Below are 25128 nucleotides of genomic sequence, written 5' to 3'. Positions count from 1 at the left end.
ATAACCACAAGTGGGTGGATTTAACAAACAACTTTATTCTCTCATAGTTTAGAGGCTAGAAGTCTGACTGCAGCGTGCCAGCTCTAGGGTGAAGACTTTCTCTTTCTGTTGGCTCACAGACCTTCTCTTAGGAAGAAGATCCTTGTCTCCTTCTCGCATCCTGGCGATTTCCACGTATCTTGGCATCTTCTCCTGGGCCTAGGAGGTTCCCAGCATAGGGACCTCAGGTCCAGAGGATGTACTCTACTCCTGGCTCTTCTTTCTTGGCAGTAGTAGGTCCTTCCTCTCTTGCAGCTTCTCTCTCCTTTAATCTCTTATAAAGGTGATGCAGGCTACACCCCAGGGAAACTCCCCTTGCATCAGCTTAGGGCTGTGACCTAATTAAGGGTGTTGCATCCCACTGTAATCCCTTTACAACTGACTGGGTGATCACATCATGGGGTATGATTTTATCATTACATAACTGGCAGACCACTGAGAATCATGGCCCAGCCAAACTGACATATTTTTTGGGTGACACAATTGAATCCATGACACATTAAAACGGATTTTCATCTCCCATTACCTTCAGTGAATTCATTACCTATGCACCTGTTTTTAAGGCTCTCATTTAGCATTTAGTTTACTCAACTGTCAACTTAAAGGTTGTTTTGAATCCACCCAGTGGTATTATGGGAGAAAGGCTTGGCAGTCTGCTCCCATAAAAGATTACAGCCACAAAAAATCCCATGGAGCAGTTCAACTCTAACACACCGGGATTACTTGAGTCAGAACAGACTTGATGGCAGCAGGTTGGGGATTTTTGGTTTGCTACCTCTTTCTACAATATGGCTTTGATGTTCTAGCCCTTAGTGACCTATATGAGCTCTGGTAGCATAGTGCCTAAGGCATCTGACTGCTAACCAGAAGGATGGCAGTTCAAACACACCAGCCACTCCTAGGAAGGAAGGTTGGGCAATCTACTTCCGTAGTGATACTGTCTCAGAAACCCAAGAAGGGGTTGCTAGGAGTCTGATGCAACTTGACAGCTATGAGTTTTTGGTTTTTAGTGACCTATATTTCCAAACCCTCTCAGCCACACATTGCCCTGCACTGTGTTAGAACTCAGAATTGCTCTGTCATTAAGAACCCAAATGCTTATCTTCTCTTCCAGTCTAATTTCCATCATACACTGAACCTTCTCTTGACCTTCCCCCTAATTTCTGGTTTCTGAATTCTTCCAGTTCATTGATCTGATTTGATCTTTAATTGCCCCCTGTACACAGTTTTATATCCCACAATCAGCCATTTCAGTGATGCCTTCAGTAACACATTTCATTATGCTCTCCATTCTTATGTGTCTGGTTCAGTTGAAAGTGCTGGAGAGACATTAAAAGGCAAGAATTTCTGCTCTTGTGGAGTTCACATTCTAGTAGGAGGATGCTCAACCACAAGCTGCACCACCAACTGCTTTTTTTTTTTTCCAGCAATATTTCTGGGGCTGCTAAAAAGGCTGAGTATAGCCCACCTTCGGTTTTAAAAATTATACTGTGTCCTCTTCACTGCCGTGCAATCTGTATTCTTTCATACCTACTCACACATCTACCTAACTTCTCAAAGACAAGGCAGGCCCTTATTTTCCACTAAGATTAAATTCCTTTTTCTTTTCCTGCAACATGCCTTTGCCACCCACTCTGCATCCTCACCAGTGTGTTCTTTCTCTGCTCTTGAAAGATCCATTTTCCCAACTATGGGATCTTATTCTGCTAATCACAGCGTCTTGTATCTTCAGTTGATCTCCATACAGGCTTCATAGTAACCCAACACATGTACACGTGTCACTTAATGTTTCTACTCAGGCACGCTATCCGGCTTTTACCTACTAAACTTCAGCAGTGCTTACCAGCAGATTTCAAATTGAAGTATTCAGTGACAAACAGTGTAAAGGAAATTGGCTTCCAGATCTTGCAATGTCCACATGAACTTAGGACAATGTGCTTTCCCTCAAGATGTTTAATTAATCATTTGGTAAATCTTAGTAAAGACTTTTTGGTACACTTCCCAGCAAATGAGAAAGTGACTTTAATGACTGGGTAACAAATCCTGCTAGTTAGGTGGTTTCCAATTCTCTGTTTTCAGTAGAACTGGAGGAAGATCTAGCTAAGATGGTAAATCGATAACAATTTTTTATATGAAAAGAGATTCACAAACTTGACACCCTACTATAACAAAGCCCATTCATCTGCATCTTCGTATTTATCTCAGCTTATTGTATGAAAACAAAAAATGGGAATAAAATTGTGGCTGAAGTAGTCTCATTCAAGCAGTGTGTGTGTGTGTGTGTGTGTGCACGCACGGGGGAACAGCTCATCCATTTGGATACATTTCTAGTAACATTTTTTGTTTAACATTTATCAACACATGTAATGTATTTGTACTGTTTAACAGCTGAATGGTAAAAATGCTCATTCTGAATTTGTAAGAAAACAACTGTTAGGGTCTGATGAAACTTTGAAAATTTCATTTTCATATTTTACAGTTTTGTTGCAGAGAATATGATACAGTACTCAAATTATGAGCATAAATCTCTATTAGAATAAAATTCTATGGAAGCAAAATAAAAATACAGTTAAGAATTTAAGGAGGAAAGGTAGCAATGAAAATTTTTCTCCTAACTAATTTATTCATTTTTACAGAGATATTGATGGTTATCAAACTGCCAGGGGACTTAAGACTTTTCTCAATAATTTTAAAAGAGCGATGTAACATTTTAAAATGTAAACATTTATGATATATCCTTTGCATTTACTCAAATTTATGATGAAAATATAATGGAAGAAAACGTGATGAGTTTTTTGGGTTTTTTTAACCATTTTTTTTGTAAATATGTAAGCATACCATTACTTCCAGGTTGGGAAATACATTAGGATCAAGATAGCATATTTTAAGTAAAAGATCTCTAAAAAGTGGTTAATCATATTCTAGAACAGTACTTTGTTCCAACATCCTCACATAGTGTAATACATCATACAAAACAGTCTTTCTGTAGATTTTACAGGTGTTCTTATTCATACTTTGTTCTGTAAAAAGCAGTAATGCATGGCTATCTTTACAAATGCTTTTTTCCCCTAAATTTTAGTTGTTATTGAGAATATACACAGCAAAACACATCAACCCAACAGTTTCTACATGTACAGTTACATGCCACGGGCTTCATTATTTGACTTGTGTAATCAATCTTATCCTTTTCTGAGTTGTTCCTCCATCAACGTAAATTCACTGCCCCTTAAAGTTCCTATCTTATCTTTCAAGTTGCTGTCTTCAATCGGATTCCATATATATATGCTTAGAAGAGCATAATGCTGGTTTAAAGATTAGCTCAGGGCAATAGTTTAAATGGTTCATCCACCCTCCGTGGCTCCAGACAATCTAGAGTCAATGAGAATTTTAAATTTTGTCCTACATTTTCCCCTTTTTGATCAGCATTCTTCCATAGAGTCTTTGATCAAAATGTTCAGTAATTTTAGTTCCACTTCTTCTGGTCTCATGACAAAGGAGGCAGTTATTTATGGAGGCAATTACCAACACATTCCATGTATTCCTCCTATTCCTAACTCTCTTTCTCCTGATGCTCCAGATGAACAGAGACCAACTGTTGTGCCTTGGTTGGCCATGTGCAAGCTTTTAAGACCCCAGACCCTATGCAACTAACTAGGATGTAGAACAGAAACACTAAACACATTATTAGGCCAATTAACTGGGCTGTCCCATGAAGCCATACACCTAAACCTCCAAACCAAGGAACCAAATCCCCACAGGGTATTTTGTTGTACATAAGCAACTTTGGTAGTGTAGTGCCTAAGGCATCTGACTGCTAACCAGAAGGCCGGTGGTTCAAACCCACCGCCACTCCTCGGAAGGAAGACTGGACAATCTATTTACATAGTGATACCACCTAGAAAACCCAAGTAGGGGTTCCTATGAGTCGGATCTGACTTGACGGCAGTGAGTTTTGTTTTTTTTGGTATTTTAAGCAGCCTCAGTGGTATTCTTTTTTCTTTTTCTCATTGTAACTGTATCAAACAACTTTTTACAGGTCTACAACTTATTGATAGCAATTATAATAATTGGCTGTGCAGCTCTATGCTTAATGCAATTCTTCCATCATAGTTAACCCTTCCTGTCCTCCTGCTTTCTGCCCCTGGTAATCACCAATAAACTTTGGCCTCTGTACATTTGTCTTTTCTTTTTATGTAAATTAACTCATACAATATTTGTCCTTTTGTGAATGGCTTCTTTCACTCAGTACGTCTTGAAGCTCCATCCATACTGTACTGCATATCAAGACTCCATTTCTCCTACTGGCTGCATAATATTTCATTGTACAGATGTACCACATTTTGTTTAACCATTCACCTGCTGATGGGCATTTAGGTTATTTCCACCTTTTGGCTACTGTGAATAGCGCTGCATTGAACATTAGTGTGCACGTCTCTTTTGAGTCTCTGTTCTCAAATCTCTGGGGTATATACCTAGGAGTGGAATTGCTGGGTCGGTCATATAATAGTTCTGTTTTTAGTTTTTTGAAGAACAGCCACACTCTTTTCTACAATGGTTTTACAATTTTGCATTCCCATCAGTAATGCATGAGTTCCAGTTTCCCCACATCCTCACCAACTGTTCTTTTCTTTTTAAAATCTTTGTCACCCTAGTGGGAGTGAAATGGTACCTCCTTGTTGTTTTGATTTGCATCTCTCTGATGGCTAATAACGCTGAACATCTTTTCATGTGTCTGGTGGTCATCTGAATTTCCTCTTTGGTGAAATATCTATTCAAGTTCTTTGCCCATTTCATGATTGGATTGTCTTTTTGTTATTAAGTTGTTGAAGTTTTGTATATATTCTAGTGGTGTAGTGGTTAAGGTACTTGGCTGCTAACTAAAAGGTTGGAGATTTGAACGCATCAGCCACTCTGTGGAAGAAAGATTAGGCAATCCTCATCTGTCAAGATTTACAGCCTTGGAAAACCAATGGGGGTTGCTATGACTCAGAACTAACTCAATGGCAGTGAGTTTGTTTTTTTGGTTTTGTTCGATACATGGTTTCTAAAGCTATTCTCCTACTTAGTAGCTTTTCACTTTTTTTTGGTGAAAACTTTTGATGAATTAAAGGTTTTAATTTCTGTTTGTTATGTGCCGTCGAGTCGAACCCGACTCATAGTGACCCCTCCTTGGGTTTCCGAGGCGGTATCACTACGGAAGTAAATTGCCCAACCTTCTTTCTGAGGAGTGGTTGGTGGATTTGAACCGCCAGCCTTCTGGTTAGCAGTCAAGGGCCTTAGGCACTACACTACTAGAGTTGCTTTTTAATTTTTACGAGGTCTCATTTAATTGTCTTTTGCTTTGTGTACTTTTATTATTATATTAGGTAATCTGTTGTTGAAAGCTAAGCCTGACAGTGTTGCCCCTCCTTGTTCTTCTAAGAATTTATGGTTTTAAGTTTGCACATTTAGGGCCTTAATCTGTTTTGAATTTTGTTTTTGTCTGTGGCATGAGGCACAGATCCTGTTTCCTTTTTCTGCATGTGGAAATCCAATTTCCTAGCACCATTTATTGAAAAGACTATTTTTTTTCCCATTGAATGGACCTAGTACCCTTGTCAAAAATCAGGTGACCACAGATACGTGGATTTACTTCTAGTCTATTATTTCATTGGTCCATGTGTCCATCTACTGTTATATCAGTACCAGGCTGTTTTGATTACTGTAGCTGAATAGTATGTTTTAAATGAGGAAGTGTGTGTCCTCCTACTTTGTCCTTGACTTTCAATGCTGCTTTAGGTATTTGCACCTCTTGCCATTGCATATAAAGTTAAGGATTGGTGTTTTGTCTTTTTTTTTTTTTAAGTATAGGTTCCCACTCCTGGCTGTATCTATGGCACCAGCACTATCAGGGAATTTTTGTTGGGATTATGTTGACTCTATAGATTGTGTAAGCTAATACTAATAACAATATTAAGTCTTCCAATACATGAACATGGAACATCTTTCTATTTAAGTTTTCTTTAATGTCTTTCAGCAGTGCTTCATAGTTTTCATTGTATAAATCCTTCACATCCCTCATTAGATCTAATTTCCTGTCGAGAATTCTCATTGCAGGCATATAGAATCTTAAATGACTTTTGTTCGTTGACGTTGTACTCTGCAACTTTGGTAAATTACAAATGGCTTTTAATGACAGTGCTACAAAGGATTTATTAACAAACAAACAAACAAAACCTCACTCATAGTGATCCCCTTTGGGTTTCCGAGGTGGTAAATCTTTACAGAAGTAGACTGCCTAGTCTTCCTTCTACAGAATGGCTGGTGGGTTTGAACCACCAACCTTCTGGTTAGTAATCAAATGCCTCAGGCACTGCACTACCAGCGCTCCTTACAAAAGATTTATAGGCTGATGTTTTTCCACAGCAGAAATATTCACCTGAGTTGGAGTCCAGGCTCTTCCAGTCAATGCCTGAATTTGTAGGCTTCTGGGTGACGCAAAGGGTTTACACGAGACTACTAAGCCACTCCTCGGAAGGAAGGTTGGCCAATCTACTTCTGTAGTGATACTGCCTCGGAAACCCAAGGAGGGGTCGCTATGAGTCAGGGCTGACTCAACGGCACGTAACAACAACAACACTAACCTAAAGGTTGATGGTTTGAACCTACCCAGTGGCACCACAGAAGAAATTGATCGGCAATCTGCTTCCTCTAAGCCAAGAAAACCCTAGAACAGTTCTACTCTGGAACACAAGGGGTCTCGATGAGTCTGAATCAACTTGATGGCAATAGTTTTTTTTTTTTTTTTTTAAGTATAGGTTCCCACCCCTGGCTGCATCTGTGATACCAACACCATTAGGGAAGGGGGACGGTCCTGCAGTATGTTAGAGACATCGTCCTCTGCTGATGTATGGATTGGAATCACTGACTTGGGGCTACTCTTCTTTGCATGTGTGAAAGATGCCAAGGCTCGTTTCACAGGGCTGTGGCGGTACATGATAGCAGTTCAGTAAGTGCTAGATGGCACTGACAGTACTGCCTGAGTGAAGTAAGTGGTGATGAGCGGTTGAAGAAAACCTATTATGAAGTTTTTGGCCAGTGTAACCATAGCGATGTGGTTTAGAGGAGCATTTTGTGCCCAACGGGGCAGCTGGCAAGTCTAAAGACGTTTTTGGTTGTCACACTGGGAAGTGAGGGGTTGTAATGGTGTCTAGGGGGGTGGAAGCCAACGACGCTGCTTAACATTCCACAATGCACAGGGTAACCCCCAAAACAGAATTATCTAGCCCAAAAGCCAACAGTGCCGAGGTCGAGGCTTAGCAGTTGTATTTGCGCCGGGTCTACCATGGGAAGGCCCTGCTTTCTCAACACAGGCACGAGTAAAGGCTGTCGGTAATGACCCCTCCGTCTGCTTCCCTGGCCGGTCGCAACACCGTACCCCGCAAAATGTACCTCGCAAGGCGAGTTGAGCTTCCTCAGATGCTAGCTGCGCAGCGGAATTCTCTTCACACGCCGGGTGGAAGACGCGCGCCCGCGCAAAGCCTGCCGGGAGCACGCGGTAATCGCCCCCTCCCCCGCCCAGCGAACCTCTCTTCTGCGAGGCAAGTTTGTTGCGAGAGGCTGGACCTGACGTCACTTCCGCTGTGAGCCTGACCACGGCACCACCTTCAACTCCCCGTAACCCAGGGCGACGGCCTGGCTGGCAGCGGAGCGAGTGTTCCCTTACCGGCCGGCCGGGAGTAACTGTCCCGGGGCCTTCCATCCCACTCGGCCCTACATGAGGGTGTGAGCGGAGCGGCCTGGGCCGCTCCTCCCATCCGGGGGCAAGGCCCGAGGTCCCCTAGGGAAGACAGAGTGAGAGGCTCTGTCCAGGTGGAATGAAGCGGACTTCTGAGGAGGGTAAACAAAGGAGATAGCTAGTGAAGCACTGGGGCTGGAATTGCAGCGGGCGTTGCCTTGGAGGAGGAGCTGGCGGATTGGGTGGGGCAGTGGGAGGAGCCGTTGAGGGGGCGGAGGTCTGTGAGGGAGGAGCCCATGGTGGAAGGGGAGGAGCTTGGTCGGTCCAGGGGCAGCGTCTTGCTGAAGGCAGGTTGGTTAGCTGTCATAAGAAGGGAAGGCGTGAATATGTAAAGGTAGGGAAAGTAGAAGCTAAGTGAAGAATAAAGGAAGATAATGGAAGAAGAGGAGTAGTTGTGGGGGGGAAGGGAATGAGAACTTTGTATGTATTTGAAAACATTCTAATGTCAATGGAATGGAAAAAAAAAGCAAGCTTGTAAAATAATAAGCTCTCATTGAAAGTATTTGAACTGAACCTAAATTATTATCGGTAGGTGAGAGAGGCTGGGAAAACAGGTTGGTTTTGTGTAAACTGCGAAGATATGTGTTGCTTTACCATTTTAATCCTTGTATTGGGCACGTTGTTGTTGTTGTTGTTGTGTGCCATCGAGTCAGCCCTGACTCATAGCGACCCCTCCTTGGGTTTCCGAGGCAGTATCACTACGGAAGTAGGATTGCCCAACCTTCCTTCCGAGGAGTGGCTGGTGGGTTTGAACCGCCAGCCTTCTGGTTAGCAGGCAAGTGTCTTAGCCACTATGCTACCAGAGCTTAACTTGTTGGGGACTGACAGGAACATTTCATTCAGAATTCCAAGTAAGAAATGCTGACACTAGATTCAAAATTCCTCTCAACCTGCAAGGTTTAGGAAGATGAGAGGGAGGCGTGGGGGTACACTGTACAGCCATTGAGGGATTGGGGTAAAGCAGTAATGAGTCAAGGATCAGAGCCTGCTTTTGACTTCCACACCCTGGACCTTTCACCTCTCTTTGTCCATCCTTGTTCCCCTACTCTTAGTAGATTAGGAATGTGTCAACCAGGTGTTGGGATCTGGGGTAAGGTATTTGTAATCTGATTCTATAGCCAGGCAATGATGAATCTGTTACAGTAATTCCACATTCCCCCTCCTCTAGCTCATTGTCACCACCAATAAAGTTTTGTCCCTATGCGTTTTCCTATTCTGGATATTTCATGTAAGTGGGATCGTATATTTGTCTTCTTGTGTCTGATTTATTTCACTCAGCATAATGTTTTCAAGGTTCGTTCATATTGTATCATGTGTCAGAACTTAATTTCCTTTTTATGGCAAAATAAGATCCCATTTGTTTATCCTTTCATCTCTTGATGGACACTGTTGTTTCTTAGCACAATTTCAGAGAGACTTTGACAAGCAATTGTGCACTCTTAAGATGATGAGCAATTTGGGATTCTCATCTGGAGAAATGATAGCTGTTTTCAGATATTTTCAGGACTATCATATGTTGCTTTTGGGAAGAACACCAGAACTGAGTAGCAAAATTTGCAGACTTGCAAATGTATTTGAAAACATTCTAATCTTTACAGTTGCCAATGGAATGAAAAAAAGAAAAAAAGCTTGTAATGTAATGAGCGCTCTCTCAGTCACTGAAAGTATTTGAGCAGAACCTAAATTATTAGCTGGAATGCAAATGCAACACAACCACTGCCTTAGAGTTGGATCAGACTCAGAGTGACCCCTCCTTGGGTTTCCGAGGCTGTATCACTATGGAAGTAGATTGCACAACCTTCCTTCTGAAGAGTCGCTGGTGGGTTTGAACCACCAGCCTTCTGGTTAGCAGTCAGATGCCTTAGGTACTACGCTACTATTAGCAAAGACATTTTCTGGGTCATAGTGATTTTCCTTTGATTATGTTTCTTAGACTCTTCTATCACCTTCTTTATTTCACTTCCAAATATCTTAAGTTCTTTGATCAGGTTTTTTGGGGCTTATGCTTATTTATTTAAGCATTTGCTCTGAGGGCTTGGAGCTTAGTCAACAATTTCTTCTTTGTACATTTTGGTTTTAGTCCCTTCAGTAGCTTGTGTAATAGAGTTTGTTTAATACCTTCTGGCCTACATCATCGTATATTCCTTCTTTTACTCTGAATCCAGTTTTCTAGGAGCATCTGCAAGTGCATTTCCCATGGCAGCATTTTCACTGTGATCTTTGTGTTTTCTTGATGTGATTTTCTTGCAAAATAGTAGTGTGGACTTTAATGCATACTTTATATACTGGGAGTGGCTCTCAAACTGAGTTAGGTTGCAGAGCTCCCTGGAAGTCAAGAGAAGTAGAACAGCTTTAGCTAGTTAATTCAAATCTGTCAGTTAGGTGTAATTTAAACAGAAAATGTGAGTACTGTATGTGTGCAGATTTCCACATTCCAACATAAATGTAAAACTTCATACTGTTTGTAAGAAATTGCATTTCTGCTGTTTTAGTTGATTTTTATGTTGCATGCATTTCTGTTTAACATCTGCTGATGAACACTGGAAGACAAGCGTGGGCAGTAAAACCCCAAGGTTTGTTTATAGGAGGAAAACTTAAAATTAAGCCTACTTTATCCATTAACTGAATATTTTCCTTATTAGGAAAAGAACACCAGCATTCTATTTTAGCAGTCCACCTTGAAGAACACCAGGGGTCCAAAAGAGCACCTGGAGATCTGGTATGCAATAATCTGACCATTGACTAATAAGCACTTTCTGACTCAGAGATAATTCTTAGTTTTTGATCATAAGTAGTTAATATAGTTCCCCATGATTTCCCATTACATGAGCAACGCACTGACTAACTGTGTATGTACAAATTTGTGAAGATTACAAATGCCTGGCACACAGTAAGAGGTAGGTAACAGTATGTTTTATTACTGAATTATTGTTGTTACCTGGGTTTCTCTTGGTACTTTGTAATATACTGTGCCAGAAGCAGCGTCTTATGTCTTTACTGTGTACTGCTTCAGTATCCTAGACTTCCTGAAGCCCATTGAGTACTTCCCATTACCAAGCATTGGTTTGGAGAGCAGAACAAGGACCTGGTAGGGCATGCAGAATGCTTAGAAAACAATGTTGGGAAATAAGAAAATTCTAACAATTACAGTAGTTCTCAAATGTTGCTGATTATTAGAATGACCTAGGGTGCTTTAAAAAAGCCTCAAGCACTCCTTTGCTATAATACTTGAATAACTGGATGGTGCCTGGCCACCTTTACTAAGCATTTTGATCAAGGATTACGTAGAAGAATTCTGAATCCAAAGGGGGAAACTGCAGAACAAAATTATTGGTCCAGACTTTCTGGAGCCATGGAAGCTGGATGTAAGACTGAAAATACTACCCTGAGAAAATCTTTAAACCTTAAACCAAACACATCCCTTGAAGTCTTAAAAACCAGTAATAGTTTAGCTTAATTGGTAAAGAATGTTTGCCTTGAACTCTGTGCTCTTCCAAGATCTGTCTACATGGGATAAAAATGCAACAGCAATTTGAAAATTTGATAAGAACCTTAGGGGACAGTAAGTTAATGGGGGAAGAACAACTCAGAAAAGGTGGGAGAAAATGGGTGCACTGCTCAAAGAATATAATCCCCATCACTGAATTGTGTATGTGGAAACTGTTGAAATGGTAAAGAGATAAAAAGGAAAAAAAAAAAAAAACTCGAGGCCTAGACTCTGCTCTAAACCAATTATAATCAGAATCTTTGTGGGTCAGGGTCGGAGCAATGCTATATTTTTACAAAGTTCTCCAGGTGATTCCAAGGTGCAGCCCAGTTTGAGAACCAGTAAAGCCAAGGGCTTCGCCATTGGAACTGGCTCTCCAAGTAGTAAGCTCTCTGTCAGAGGAGATCATTCAGATGAAGGTTAATTCAAGCACAGTGTATTTTTCTTAATAATTTAAACATCCTAACCCACCAGGCACTCCTCGGAAGGAAGGTTGGGCAATCTACTTCAGTAGTGATACTGTCTTGGAATCCCAAGGAGGGGTCGCTATGAATCGGGTCCAACTCGATGGCACATAACAACAACTGTAATTAATGTCTCTTCAACAGTACCTGTTTCTTTACTACATAAACTTCAAGTGGAAATTCATTTTAATAAATAGCTTGGCTTCTGAGCTGCAGACTTACTGAGGCCATGTAGTTCAGTGGGACAAGTGCATTTGTAATTTAGTAGAGAACAAGGTCTGAGTGTGCTTCTTTGGCCTGGGCAAAATCTGAAATTGTGTTGTTAAGCTGCCATGGCGTTGGCCCCACTTCATGGCAACTCCTTGCGTAATAGAACCACATGCTGCCCAGCCTGGGGCTATCTCCCGACAAGGTAAGGATCGGACCATTGTGATCCGGGAGTTTTTCATTGGCTAATTTTTGGAAGTAGGTTGCTAGCCCTTTCTTCCAGGTCTGTCTTAGTCTGGAAGCTCTGCTGAAATGTTCAGCGCCATAGCCACATGCAGGCCCCCAGTGCATGGGTGGCTGCTGTGCATAGGGCGCATTGGCTGGAAATGGAGTGTGGGCCTCCTGTGCGGAAGTTAGGAATGCTACCACTGTACCACCACTGCCTGCTAACGTCTGAAGTGAAATTTCAAAACATGGAAGAAGCAGGCTGGTTTGCACAATCTGTCAGATTTTTGGTCACTTGTAATACCATTTTTTCCTTTCAGATTTTATTCATTTCCTTTGGTGTCTGAAGATATTTGAACCTTCCAAAGGTAAATGGGACTTTCTTCATTACCCTCAAAATGCTATGTAAAAAAAGCTGAGATGGTAATTAAATTGTTATTGTTATCAGAAGTACACATCTGTACTTGACCTCAGCAGAAAATGAAAAAAGTGGGTTTCTGGCGGGGGCTGTGTTTTGGTGAGAGAAAGCAAGATCCGTGTCCCCAGTAGCCAGTGGTCTCTGTCTCACCATAGACAAGGAGTTCCTCAAGAAGGCAGTGGCTGCCTGTTAGCACTAAAGCTAGGCCCTCAGTTGGGGGTCACTGCTAGGGCCTGAGGGTTAATCTCTCCAGCTGAGTGGTCCCTCACAGGAGCATCTGTCTGTGGGAAGGTACTGTAATCATGCCTTTTTTATAGATGAGCAAATAGACCAGACTGTAAGTAACAAGGTCACACAGCTAGTAAATAGAAGAGAAAGGATTGGAACCCTTGCTCTTTGGGACCAGAGTCTGTGCCCCTGAAAATGATGCTCTCCTGATCAGGATGACAAGTGGCCTGATCCTCTGACTGGATTATCAAAGCCAGGTCCCATTTTTCAGCCCTGAAAAACAACCATAGTTAACTATTTGTTGGAAGGGGAGTTCTGGTAGCGTAGTACTTAAGGTACTTGACTGCTAACCAGAAGGCTGGTGGTTCAAACCCACCAGCCGCTTCTCAGAAGGAAGGTTGGGCAATCTACTTCTGTAGTGGTACTGCCTTGGAAACCCAAGGAGGGGTTGCTATTAGTCGGGTCCGACTCCATGGCACATAACAACAACAACGTTTGTTGGAAGGTTGTATAGTCATCACCAATAATTCCAGAAGTTTCCATAACCCCCAAAAGAAATCTTGTACCTCCCAGTTTCTCTCTCCTCCATCCCCTAGCAACCAGTAATCTACTTTCTCTGTGGATCTCCTTGTTACAGACATTCCCTATAAACAGCGTTATACAACATGTAGCCTTTTGAAACTGGCTTTTTTCACTTAGCCTACTTTGCAAGGTTCATCCATGTTGTAGCATGTTTCAGTACATCATTCCTTTTTATTGCTGAATAATATTCCATTTTATAGATAGGCCACATTTTATTCATCCATTCATCGGTTGATGGACTTTTGGGTCCAACACATTTTGGCTGTTGTGAATAGTGCTGCTATGAATATTCGTGTACAAGTTGTTGTGTGGGCTTATCTTTTCAGTTCTTTGGGGCAGATACCTATGGGTAGAGTTGCTGGGTTATATGGTAATTTGATCTTTGACATTTTGAGGAACTGCCAAATTATTTTCCAAAGTGGCCATACCATTTTAAATTCCCACCAAAATTTATGAGGACTCTGATTTTTCTAAATCCTCACCAATGCTTGTTTTTCTTTCTTTCTTTCTTTTTTTTTTTTCTTTTGTGAGCCAGTACTTATTGGGGTAGAGTGGGCCCATAGAAGTGGAGGTATAGGATGGGGAGCCTACTTACTGACTTAGCCTAGACTGCATGGTCTACCACCTTCCCCAGAAGTTGAAGGATTCCCAAAGTGGATACCAGGGTAAGGGGAGGAGTGCAAAGGGGGTATGACCATAGTATTACTGGGACAGTTCTGGAGAGGGTGGAGGTGCTTCAACCTCTATTACTTTCCCCACTTTGTGCCCCATCACTAGGGATGGTGTGCTGCAGTCCACCTGGCCTCTTCTTTGGTCCCAGCTTTGATCTGTAATTCAGTCCATTGGTCTTCCATCAAAATTAGCCTTACCTTTAATAATGTCAGTAGTTGGCATGGATGGCTGATGGCTTCTGTATTCTCAGTCAGTCCCTGAATGTGTCTTAAAGATATTTCAGCTGAGTTATTAAATTGGTTTTTTAAAAAATTAATGTTAAAAACTAAGTTCAATCTACATTTCACTGTAGGCAGAAGATGTTAAAAACTTTAAGGAACAATCACAGCAATGGATCTCTGTCAGAAAAGTGAGACTGATTTAGAAAATAATGAAAATCAAAGCACAGAAGAAACTGAACTGACCTCTCCTTGTCCAGATGAAAGAAGTGAAAGGAATCATGTTTGCTGTCTTCTGAACATCAGTGACATTACACTCGAACAAGATGAGAAAGCTTCCAAGTTTGTCATCGGTACCGGATGGGGGGAAGCAGTGAGTACCTTCTTGTATGAGAGCTCTTGAACACCAGTGTTTGGATGCAAACCTCTTTTCAAACATAGAGTCACTGTCACTGAAAAACGTGGAAACTGAAACCCTGGGAGCGGAGATGATAATGGTGAGGATGGTAGCGAGAGCTCCTGTGGGGCACTTGGTATGCAGCCAGCACGGTGCTGAGCGCTTCACGTACATGAACTCATTCCATCTCTCAGCAGCGCTGGGAGGCAGTATTATGAAGAGCCTTGCTTTTTGGATGAGGTTGAGGCACCCAAAAGGTGAAATGACAGGCCAGATATTGCATCCAGTAAGTGGCTGAAGCAGGTCCTCTGGACCCCAGAACGTGAGCTCCTTCACCTCTGCACTAAACTCCCTGAGAGGCCTGGGGCTTCTGTCCTAGTGGTTCTACTCAGAACCCTGCGGTTGTTCTTAAACTTTTCTTAGAATCAGTAGTAGAATCTACATTCTAGAACTGTAAGGAATCTTGCTCTATTCCAATGGTTCTCATGGGACATATGGCAATGTCTGAAGCTGGTTTTGGTTGTCACAAATGAGGGGTTGCACTTGGCATCTAAACCCACTGATGTCAAGTTGACTCCAACTCATAGCAACACTATAGGACAGAAAAGAACTGTCTCAGGGTTTCCAAGCCTGCAAATCTTTATGGAAACAGGATGTGTCATCTTTTTCCCACAGAGCGGCTGTTGGGTTTGAACTGATGACCTTTTGTTTAGTAGCTGAGCACTTAATCACTCCATCACCAGGGCTCCTTCCTGGTATCTAGTGAAAGAAATTTCTGTGTGTGTTGTAGTAGATCAAGGCAAATGGCAAGGCTTTTTGGGAAGAGCAAACACTGTGGAATAAGAAAGAACAGATTCCAATCCCATTCTGCCGCTTCTCAGTAGCTAACCTGGGGGGCAGGGTTGATTTCCCTGAGCTTCAGTTTCTTCCCCTCTCAGGTGGGGCTGTGCTTGGGCCTGCCCCACAATGGGTAGTGAGGAAGAGAGGAATGCCTGACTCCCTGCCGAGTGCTTAGAGACTTTTGTCAGTGTTTCTTCTGAACACTTATGCATTTTGAGCTGGAGGAATATGGGGAGGGGGTGGGAGGTAAAGTGGGAATGGTGGTAAAGGAATGTTGTGCGGGATGACCCCTCCGCCAACTACATTTGTTAAATTAATGAACCAGTATTGACAGATTCTTTGTTCAAGTCCATAGTTTACATACTTCACATAGGTTCAATCCTTGTGGTCTTAAGGTTTTGACAGATGCTTAAATGTCATGCATCCACTGTACAGTATCATGCAGAATAGTTTCACTGCCCTAAAAATGTCCCTGGCTCCACCTGTTCATCTCTTTTCGAGCCTCAGTTTCCTCTTTATAAATTTGGAATCAGGAAGTCTAAATTGACGACAGCAAAAACAACAGCAGGGCTTCGAACCAGTTTTTCCTGATTCAGTCATGGCTGAGGACGTGAAAACACAACAGATCAAATTTATAAAATGTGGGTGTGCTGGACCAATAACCAGAACCCAGAACACAGTCAACACCCTGCTAGAAACTTTCTCTCTTAGTAAACAAGGGCATTGTGCGGGTTGCATAGGAACCAAATCTCGTAATCAGCAGAGTCAAAACAACGGTGCCCTGGTCACAGATGGCGCTGATCACACCGCTTTGGATATGTGTTGTTGTCCCCCGTCCTGGCAGTAATCTGCTGTCCCACATCAGGCTCCTGAAGGGGCTGACTGTGCCTCTTCCGAGTCCACCCTTCCAGGGATTGGACCCATAATTTCCCCCTCTCCGGTCATTGTTCCAGTCCCCCCACATTTTACGGATCTGGGCCTGCTCCACTTTCAGTGTGTCAGCCATCACTGTATTGGTTAGAATCGGTCAGGTGCCCTGAGCTGCAGTGCCACACTGAGGGTTAATGGAATGAACAGATGCTATAGATCTTCAGCCTGGAACACGGTGCCTAAGTTTGTTTTTTAAGATAGGGTTCCTAGACTGACAAATGAAAATACAGGTTGGCTGGTTAAATTTGAACTTCAGATAAAGAGCACATAATTTTTTTAGTATAAATATGCCCACATATATATAGAGAGAGGATCAGTGAAAAGAGGAAGACTTCCAATGAGATGAATTGACACAGCGGCTGCAACAATGGGCTCAGACTTAGCGATGATTGTAAGGATGGTGCAGGACTGGGCAGTGTTTCATTCTGTTGTACATAGGGCTGCTGTGAATCAGAACTGACTTCCCTTTGCCTGACAACGACAGCAGCAATAATCATGTGCCCAGTAACGATGACCTCTGTGGTAAGGTCACTAGTGGGACTCTGGATGTGGACAGAAGGCTGGGGTCTACAGGGGTGCCTAGGGCATGTAGGGCTTCTGTGTGCCCAAGAACTGCTTCTGCACATCTGCCCCCTCTGGCCCCCTCTCATTAGCAGGGCTGTGCCAAGGGATGGTGAACAGGCTGGGGGCGAAGAAGTCCCTTTAGGTGACACAAGTGTACACAGTTTTAATTTTAATAGATCTGAACATGTATCTGGAAAAACAGCATGTCAAATTGGGTGTTTAAAATACTATTTCCTATGAGGCTAAAGGGAGCTCTGGTGGCTAGTGCTAAAGGAGGTAGGAGGAGTCCTGGTGGCACAGTGGTTAAAGCATTCAGCAGCTAACCAAAAGATGGGCAGTTTGAACCCACTAGCTGTTCCATAGGAGAAAGAGAGGCAGTCTGTGTCTATAAAGATTGACACTTATGAAACCCTGTGGGTCAGTTCTACTCTGCCCTTTAGGGTCCCAATGAGTTGGAATAGGCTTGATGGGGCAACAAGTTTTTTTTTTTTTAAAAAGCAAAACCAAAGCACAAAAAAGAAAGAAAAGGAACTCAATTTTAAGAAAAATACCAATTAAAGTATGACTGCTGAAATGAGAATGTGGCCAAACTTGGCATGACTAGAGTTTGGGATGTGGGAGAAAGCCCTGGCAATCTGCTCAACAGCCTAGGACACACCCTATGGCTGTTCTCCTCTGTCCTGTAGGGTCACTGAGTTTGGGAAACAGCTTGAGAGTGACATGCTGCTTTTCTTCCAGGTCCAAGGCTGGGGCAGTACTTCTCCAATGGCCTGCATCTGGCCAAGGAAGAAAGTGAAGAAGGCCAGGGTGGGAGAAAGTACCAGTAGCTGCTTACTCTGTGTCAATATCTCCCAGGGGAGCCCTGAGGCCAGGCCACAGTCTGAGCTTGGGAAGGTCGAGGCCCGGGCTCTGGCTGAGACAGGGCCAGGAAAGGATCGGAGTAGCCCCTCCCAGAGTCAGGCTTCCCCCCATGGACCCAACACAGCCTCCAGGGAGATCAGCAAAACCTGCTTTCCCCACTATGCTCATGGTGAGAAAAAAAGTCTACAAATAAAGGAGTTTATTTGGTGTACAGACAATTGGACTGCCCCTGAGACTGTAAAGGGCAAGGACCCCAGAGGCCACGAGCGTTCTGGTGGAAGCACAGACAAAGGCTTCTCCATCTCGGACTCCTTGACTTCTTCCAAGGCTCTCTCAGTTCTGCCCCCTCTGAAGGCTTCACCTCCAAACGGTTTGGATGCTCTGGGTAAGAAGAATAAGAATGTTTTCTTGCATCAGGACGAGAAGGGGCTGAGTGTGGAAAAGAATGAGTGTTTGGCTTGTACATGTGGATTGAAAACTGTGGACAGGAGAGGTGCACGGCGACCTGGTGAGCTGGCCAAGTGCCCTAAGGTCAAGGACTATCCGCCCTTCCCTCCCCAGGCAGCCCGGTCCCCCTGGTTGGTCAACCCTGAGCTGCTGTGCTGCGTGCACTGGTCCCTGCTGCCTGAGCCAAGTGTGCTGTGCCCGCCCACGCCCAACAACGTGCGCTATCTCGCCACCTTGCAGCTCCTGCAGAAACAGGGAATGCAAAACTATAAAGCCAAATTCAAACCCAAGGAGCCGCGACCTCCTGTGAACACCCAAAAGCGCATTCTCATGGAGGCCAAGCAGGAAAACAGGCCCCAAATGCTGGAGACCAAAGTCTTCCCAAGACCGCTCTTGCCATCCCTCACAGTGAGCAGAGTTGTCATTCCGGTCTCCTGCCACAGACTGCTCTGAGTTGTCACAATATAATTCCCTGGACATGAGCATGGTTAGAAGTCATTCATCCTTTGTCTCTATCCCCTCTTTCTCCTTGCCCGGCTCCCACTCTTTTTTCTGTTTCTCATCCTTTTAGATGAGAGACAGATGAAATGAACCTCACTGGATGGGTTTGGGTTTGTTTTCAGAAGACCATATTCATGTGTGAGCCACTTTGCTGCTGCTTAGCTACTTACACAATGCCAGCTGGTGAGGCCAGCCTGAGCCCAGCTGCCCTTATCGCCTCACTGCCAGTGGAAGCTGGGTGGGTGGTGATGAACTCAAGGGGCCTTTTCCAGGGGGCCCTGGGGCCAGCCCGAGCTAACTGGCAGGGGCTCTTTTTGCCCAACCCCAGTGTCTTATAGCTAAGGATGCTAGGCTAATGTAGACCAAATGCTTCTTGATTTTAAGGACTAGGCAAATACCTGTCCCCTGCCTTGCTTTGTCCTGCAGTGAAGGTCAGAAACATTGCCTTAATAGAAAACAGCCTGTGGTCAAGTGAGTAGATCCGTGTCATAGCCTTCTTAGGTTGCAGCCTCATGCTGGTGGTCCTGTGTGTGTGAGAAGTTTGAGCTGCAGCTCTATAAAATCCAGATTTGGAACTAGGTTAAGAACAGGTGATTTGAAAGGAAAAAAAAAAGTCACTCCAATTAGTGTCACCTGTATTCTTCCTGTGGCTTTCACCTCGCATCTGATGTCCAGACTGTAACCCCAGATAGACCCCTCGGGAATGGAGCTGTGACCTTCTTTCTTCTTCTGTTGGCCTTGGATGCTCCCTCTGTACTCTTTTACACTGAGGCATATATCCTGAGGTTGTATTTGGTTTTGGTATATAAATCAGCCGTCTGTAAGTAAGTAAGATTTCACATGCCAGGTGATGTTGCTGTGTACAGAGATGCCCTGATAAACTCCTTTGTAATGTAAATGATCATTTAGTTGCTTTGTAATTCTGTAATTTTAATTTGCTTAAGGTGGGTTGTTCTTAAATGATGGTGTGGACAGGATATGTATCTATATTTGTGAATGTCTGTTTTCCATAATTGGTCTTTGCAGTCTTACCTGTTAGGCTTTTTGTTTTTATTTTTAAGAAACACCAGTGGTGCTGTAATGAATACAGTGTAACAGTCATTAGAAGATATAGTTTGCCTGTTGAGGTTGCCTAGTTCTTTACAGTCTGGAAGTCAGTTTTGGGCATTTGCTTCCTTCTTCTCTGAATGAGCAAACTCTCTGAATCTTGTGAGGAGGAGGCCTGCTCTCCCACTGTTTCTGTGTTGAGAAGGCGCGAGACCGCAAACTGAGGAGTTTGCTGTGCTGGCAGCTGCCGCTTTAGTCAGTGGTTTTTCCAGCCCCCTTTTGAAGTAGCATGATAATGAATAAGCCCAGTGTGTGAAGCAGTCACAATTGTGTGCTTGTGGGGAGGGACCCAGTCCTAGTCAGCCTGATACTGGTTACTTCCAGAGATCTCAAAGCTGTGTGAAAGCACGACTGACCTTGGTTACAACAGAATGTTTTGTAAAGGTAGTCTTTTGTTTAGATTTTGGTGAAAACATATAATAACTTAGAATTAGAATTAAGAGGAAGATCAGCCTGAACAAAGGAAGGGCTACACATTGAAGTTGTGTAGTGTCCTTCTTTATGACCAAATTACTAATTTGGTCAACAAAACACTGACTATAAGACTGCTCTGTGAGTGGAAAGGATGTTTTGCATTTGGCATTTCTTAGCTTAGGCAGTTATTAAGGGGTTGCTGGTAAAGTCCTGCTGGAACCTTGTTTGTGTAAGCCGGCTTTTGCTCGTTCGTCTCTCTCTAGATAACGTCACTCTAGGCCGTGGCCCAGTTGTCCTTCTGATCAGAGTGGGATAGATCTTCAAGTATAGATGAAGGCGAGATGGTCAGTAGGATACAGTGTCCCACTGGGATTTTGAGTCTGTGGAAATGCTGACATTTTAAGAAGTTAAGCATGTCAGCACATGTGAATGAAGTTGTGTGGGTGCTATTGTCCTCTTGTTAACTTGCTAAGAACATTGTGGTGACCTTGGTTAGATGTTTGGTTCCTCTCAGTTGTCAGTTGTTCCTGAGTTGATTCCGACTTATGGCGACCCCATGTGCAGAGTAAAAGTGCTCCTAGGGTTTTCAAGGCTGTGAGCTTCCTGAAGCTGAGCGCCAGCTCTGTCCTTTGCATACTTCTGGGTGTGTTTGAACTGCCAACCTTTTGGCTCATAATTGAGCGCTTTGCTGTTTGCGCCACCCAGCGACCCTCTGGTTCCTCTTGGTCCTCCAAATCCAGCATGGAGGGCTCCCAGCGTCTTCCTCTTCCTCATGTTTCTGGATCTGCTGTTGGTAAAGCTTTCCAAACTCCTGTTTCTCTTGAAACTTGAAATGTCACAAGTAGAATTCCCGTCATGCAGCAAGGCTCCTGCAGGGCCTGAGGTCACCCACTGGGTGAGGTGTCGTGAGGCCTGGGAAAGCTGCTGAGGGTCTGGATGAGCCAAGGGGCTGGGAACCTGCCAGGCAGGCAGAGCCTCCACCCTACAGAGAGACGAGGTGCAAGTATTGAAGGGCAAAGGGACGGCTTTAAATCAGATAAGGCCCAACTCCTTTTGGACAAGTACATAAGGCATGGGCTACTGCAAGAGAGTTTCCCCGATTTTCAGCTTTGTTCTGGATTTTGCTCCTTATTGTAAAATACCTGTACTCCACAGGCCATGCAATAAAACAGTTTGAACCCCAATCAAATTTACACATTCCCTTTAAGTTCTAGAGCTTCAGAGACCCAGAGGGAACAGCTCATCTCACCAAGTGCCTTCTGCTGGCCCCAAAGGCAGAGCTGCAAGGCCTCCAGGGGGGCATTTTATGGGGGGTTTGGGGCCTATGCAGCCTTGGTGCTGTGGTTTAGAGGCTACTGATCAGCAGTGCAGAGAGGACAGAGATAGGCTTCTGTGGCCTAGACCACTAGAAGCGCAGGACAGTCCTGGCCTGGAACAGCAGAGACCACTCCTGTGGTCTGTATTCAGACCAGGGCTGAGGGTGGGGTTGGGAGGTGTTGGAGCCAGGTACACACTCAATACCGTCTTTGGTTACCAGGCGGAGCTCTGCCCTGGTGGCAGCCGAGTGCGTTAACTATTTCCATCACTTGTTCCCATCACCCAGGCGCTGGTATTAACGGTAGGACCCACTCAGTCACAGCCAGGAAGAGCTACTGTCACTCTTGTATCCCTACATGTGGAAATGTGCATTACTGTGTTGGCAGAGTTTTCAAGATAGCTAAGATGCAGATTACCATAACATCAACATTATGATAAATTATGATTATCATAATGCAGATTAAGGTCTTTTAAGGTCTTTTATTTACATTTGATGCTGTCACTCAGAATTCTTGGATGTTTTAGTGTGCTCTTTCCCACATTCATTGCTTATGATAAACCAATGGAAATCTTAAGAGGCCACTAAGGGTGACTAAAGTGATATATGACACCCCTTAGAAACTACAGCAAATATTGTTTTTATATATATATATATATAAGCTCTGGTAGCAAAGTGGCTAAGACACTTGCCTGCTAACCAGACAGCTGGCGGTCCAAACCCACCAGCCACTCCTCGGAAGGAAGGTTGGGCAGTCTACTTCATAGTGATACTGCCTCAGAAACCCAAGGAGGGATCGCTGAGTCGGGCCGACTTGATGGCACATAACAACAACATATATATATATATATGAAACTGCCTTCTCCCCCTCACTTAGCTCAAACTACAAGCCCTTCCTCCCTGTGTATCTTTTCAAGTGAAACAATTTCCCTGCATATTAAAGTGTAATGACAGTTAACTTGAAAATATGCTATGAACTAGTTTATTATCTTCAGCCCTACAAGATGATTAGTCACTAAGCCTCTAAATGAGAAAGAACTGTAATGTCATTCATCTTATCCAGCATGTGCTCTGAAGAAAAGAGAAATCTAACATTTAATTGGGGATAAATTCTATAGGTTTTAACACTGTGTTCTTAATTCTGAAAAAGGCCTGGTTGGTTGCTTGGGCTGTTTACTCAAATCCCAGGACTGACTTTTCCATGGTCAATTCCAGGAATGTAGGATGTCAGAACAACACTTACTACCATTATGGTGGATATCTGTTGCTGTTAGGTGACCTTGAGTCAGTTCCACCTCAGAGCGACCCTGTGTGCAACAGAACGAAACCCTGCCTGGTCCTGCGCCAGCCTCACAGCCATTGCTAGGCTTGAGCGCATTGTTGCAGCTGCTTTGTCCATCTCGTTGAGGGTCTTCCTGTTTTTCATTGGCCCGCTTCTTTACCAAGCATGGTATCATTTTCCAGGGTCTGGTCCTTCCTGACGTGACAAAAGTATGAGAGACGAAGTCTGGCTATTCTCACGTCTAAGGAGCATTCTGGCTGTACTTCCAAGACAGATTTGTTTGTTCTCCTTGCAGTCCATATATTCAGTATTCTTCGCCAATACTACAACACAAAAGCATCAGCTCTTCTTCAGTCTTTGTTCTTGTCCAGCTTTCACATGCATATGAGGTGACTGAAAATATCGGCTTGGGCCAGGCACACCTTATTCTTCACAGCTGTCTTTGCTCTTTAACATTTTTTGCAGCAGATTTGCCCAGTGCAATAAGGAGTTGGATTTCTTGACTGCTGCCTTTGTGGGTGTTGATTGTGGATCCAAATAAAATGAAATCCTTGACAACTTTAGTCTTTTCTGCATTTATCATAATGTTGATGTTATGGTAAATATTTAGAGAACTGTAAATATGACTTCTAATTGATGTTAATTAGGCCTTATTACAGAAGAGTGACTTAAATGATTTTAAAATATACCACATCCTTAACAAAAAGAAGTGCAAAAGAAAAAAATTTCCAGCTTGCAATCTTCTCATAGTATTGTACCCTCAAATATAGCAGACCACCCATTTTTTTCTATGAACTGAAGTAAGATAGAGTGAATTAATTCCTAGTTTGCCAGAATTTGGATGGTTTCTCAAAATAGTAAAAGAATCTTAATTTTCTAGGTGTACTTTTTAAAATAGGGACTAGTTACTGGGGACCGTTTTATGGGTACATATCCTTTTGTGGTATGTTAACTTACATGCCCTTCCTGACATACTCACCCTGTAGCATGGGCTCTGCATTTTCTGAAGTCACTGACTTTCTTGTTACAGCACCGGAAAAAGCAGCTCGAGTAGGAGAGAGATCAGTTTCAAATTCAGTCCTAAGCAGCAACATGTCTGGGATGCAATCATAAAACCAACCCAGGACCTGGCAAAAGCAGAGATCACCAGAGAGTAGAAAGCTGCAGGCAGAAGCAGTGAGAAGATGGAATGCTGGCACAAGGTCTTACTCCACACCGTGCTAATGAGCTCACGCCTTCAGGCAAAAAAAAAAAAAAAAAGTATATATATTGGGCAATCTACTTCTGTAGAGCTACCGCCTTGGAAACCCAAGGAGGGGTTGCTATGAGTCAGATTCGACTAGACAGCAGTGAAAACACACACACACATCTATTTACATAGGGAGCTCTGGTGGTGTAGTGCCTAAGCCATTTTGACTGTTAGCCAGAAGGTGCTTCAAACCCACCAGCCACTCCTTGGAAGGAAGATTGGGCAATCTACTTCTGTAGAGATACCGCCTTGGAAACCCAAGGAGGGGTCACTATGAGTTAGAACAACTTGACAGCAGTGAGTTTGGCTTTTGGTTTTATATCCATAAATCCCTCAAGGTTACACATTCATTTTTCTTTAAGGGCCTTCAGAGGAAAGTTTTAAGAAGTAGTCTTAAATATACCATATAACAAATGTTCCTGGAAGGAGCCCTGGTGGTGCAGTGGTTAAAGCGTTTGGCGGGTAACTGAGAGGGCAGGTGGTTGGAACCCACCACCTGCTCCTTGAAAGATAAGGCAGTCTGCTTCCCTAACAAGTACAGCCTTGGAAACCCTATGGGGCAGTTCTACTTCATCCTACATGGTCGCCATTTTGAATCTTTACATGTGGCAACCATTTTGGATTTTAAAGTGATAGCATTCTCATTTGGATTCCAGGGACCTAAGAATAGGCTCTGTTTGCCAAGGTCAGCAGGGACATATGAGAGGCTGACAACAGGAAAAGAGACAGGTAGTGAGTGTTTAAGTGCTGTCAACTAGTGAATAGAAGAGCACAGTACCCTGCTTGTGTAGATAACATACAAAGAAAACAAAAATCGTGGGCAAGTTACTCCAACATACAATCACCAACTAAATATAAACAGAAAAAACATCACAATGCCTCAGAGACAACAGAGCATCACAGT

The 25128-nt window shown here is 43.4% G+C and overlaps 1 protein-coding gene across 1 annotated transcript; it reads left to right on the top strand.

Annotated features, from left to right (window-relative positions):
* The first annotated feature begins 14489 nt into the window (after positions 1 to 14489).
* Positions 14490 to 24029, top strand: CUNH16orf46 (chromosome unknown C16orf46 homolog). The gene is made up of 3 exons (XM_007939121.1): positions 14490 to 14690; positions 17787 to 18764; positions 24006 to 24029. The coding sequence occupies exons 1-3, from the start codon at positions 14490 to 14492 to the stop codon at positions 24027 to 24029; spliced, it is 1203 nt and encodes a 400-aa protein (XP_007937312.1).
* Positions 24030 to 25128: the final 1099 nt, after the last annotated feature.

The sequence above is a fragment of the Orycteropus afer genome, unplaced genomic scaffold (genome assembly GCF_000298275.1).
Source record: "Orycteropus afer afer isolate SDZICR_OR568_19922 unplaced genomic scaffold, OryAfe1.0 scaffold00057, whole genome shotgun sequence".
Classification (NCBI taxonomy): Eukaryota; Metazoa; Chordata; class Mammalia; order Tubulidentata; family Orycteropodidae; genus Orycteropus; species Orycteropus afer.
Note: the sequence above shows the minus strand (reverse complement) of the source record. Positions and strands in the feature narration are given on the sequence as shown.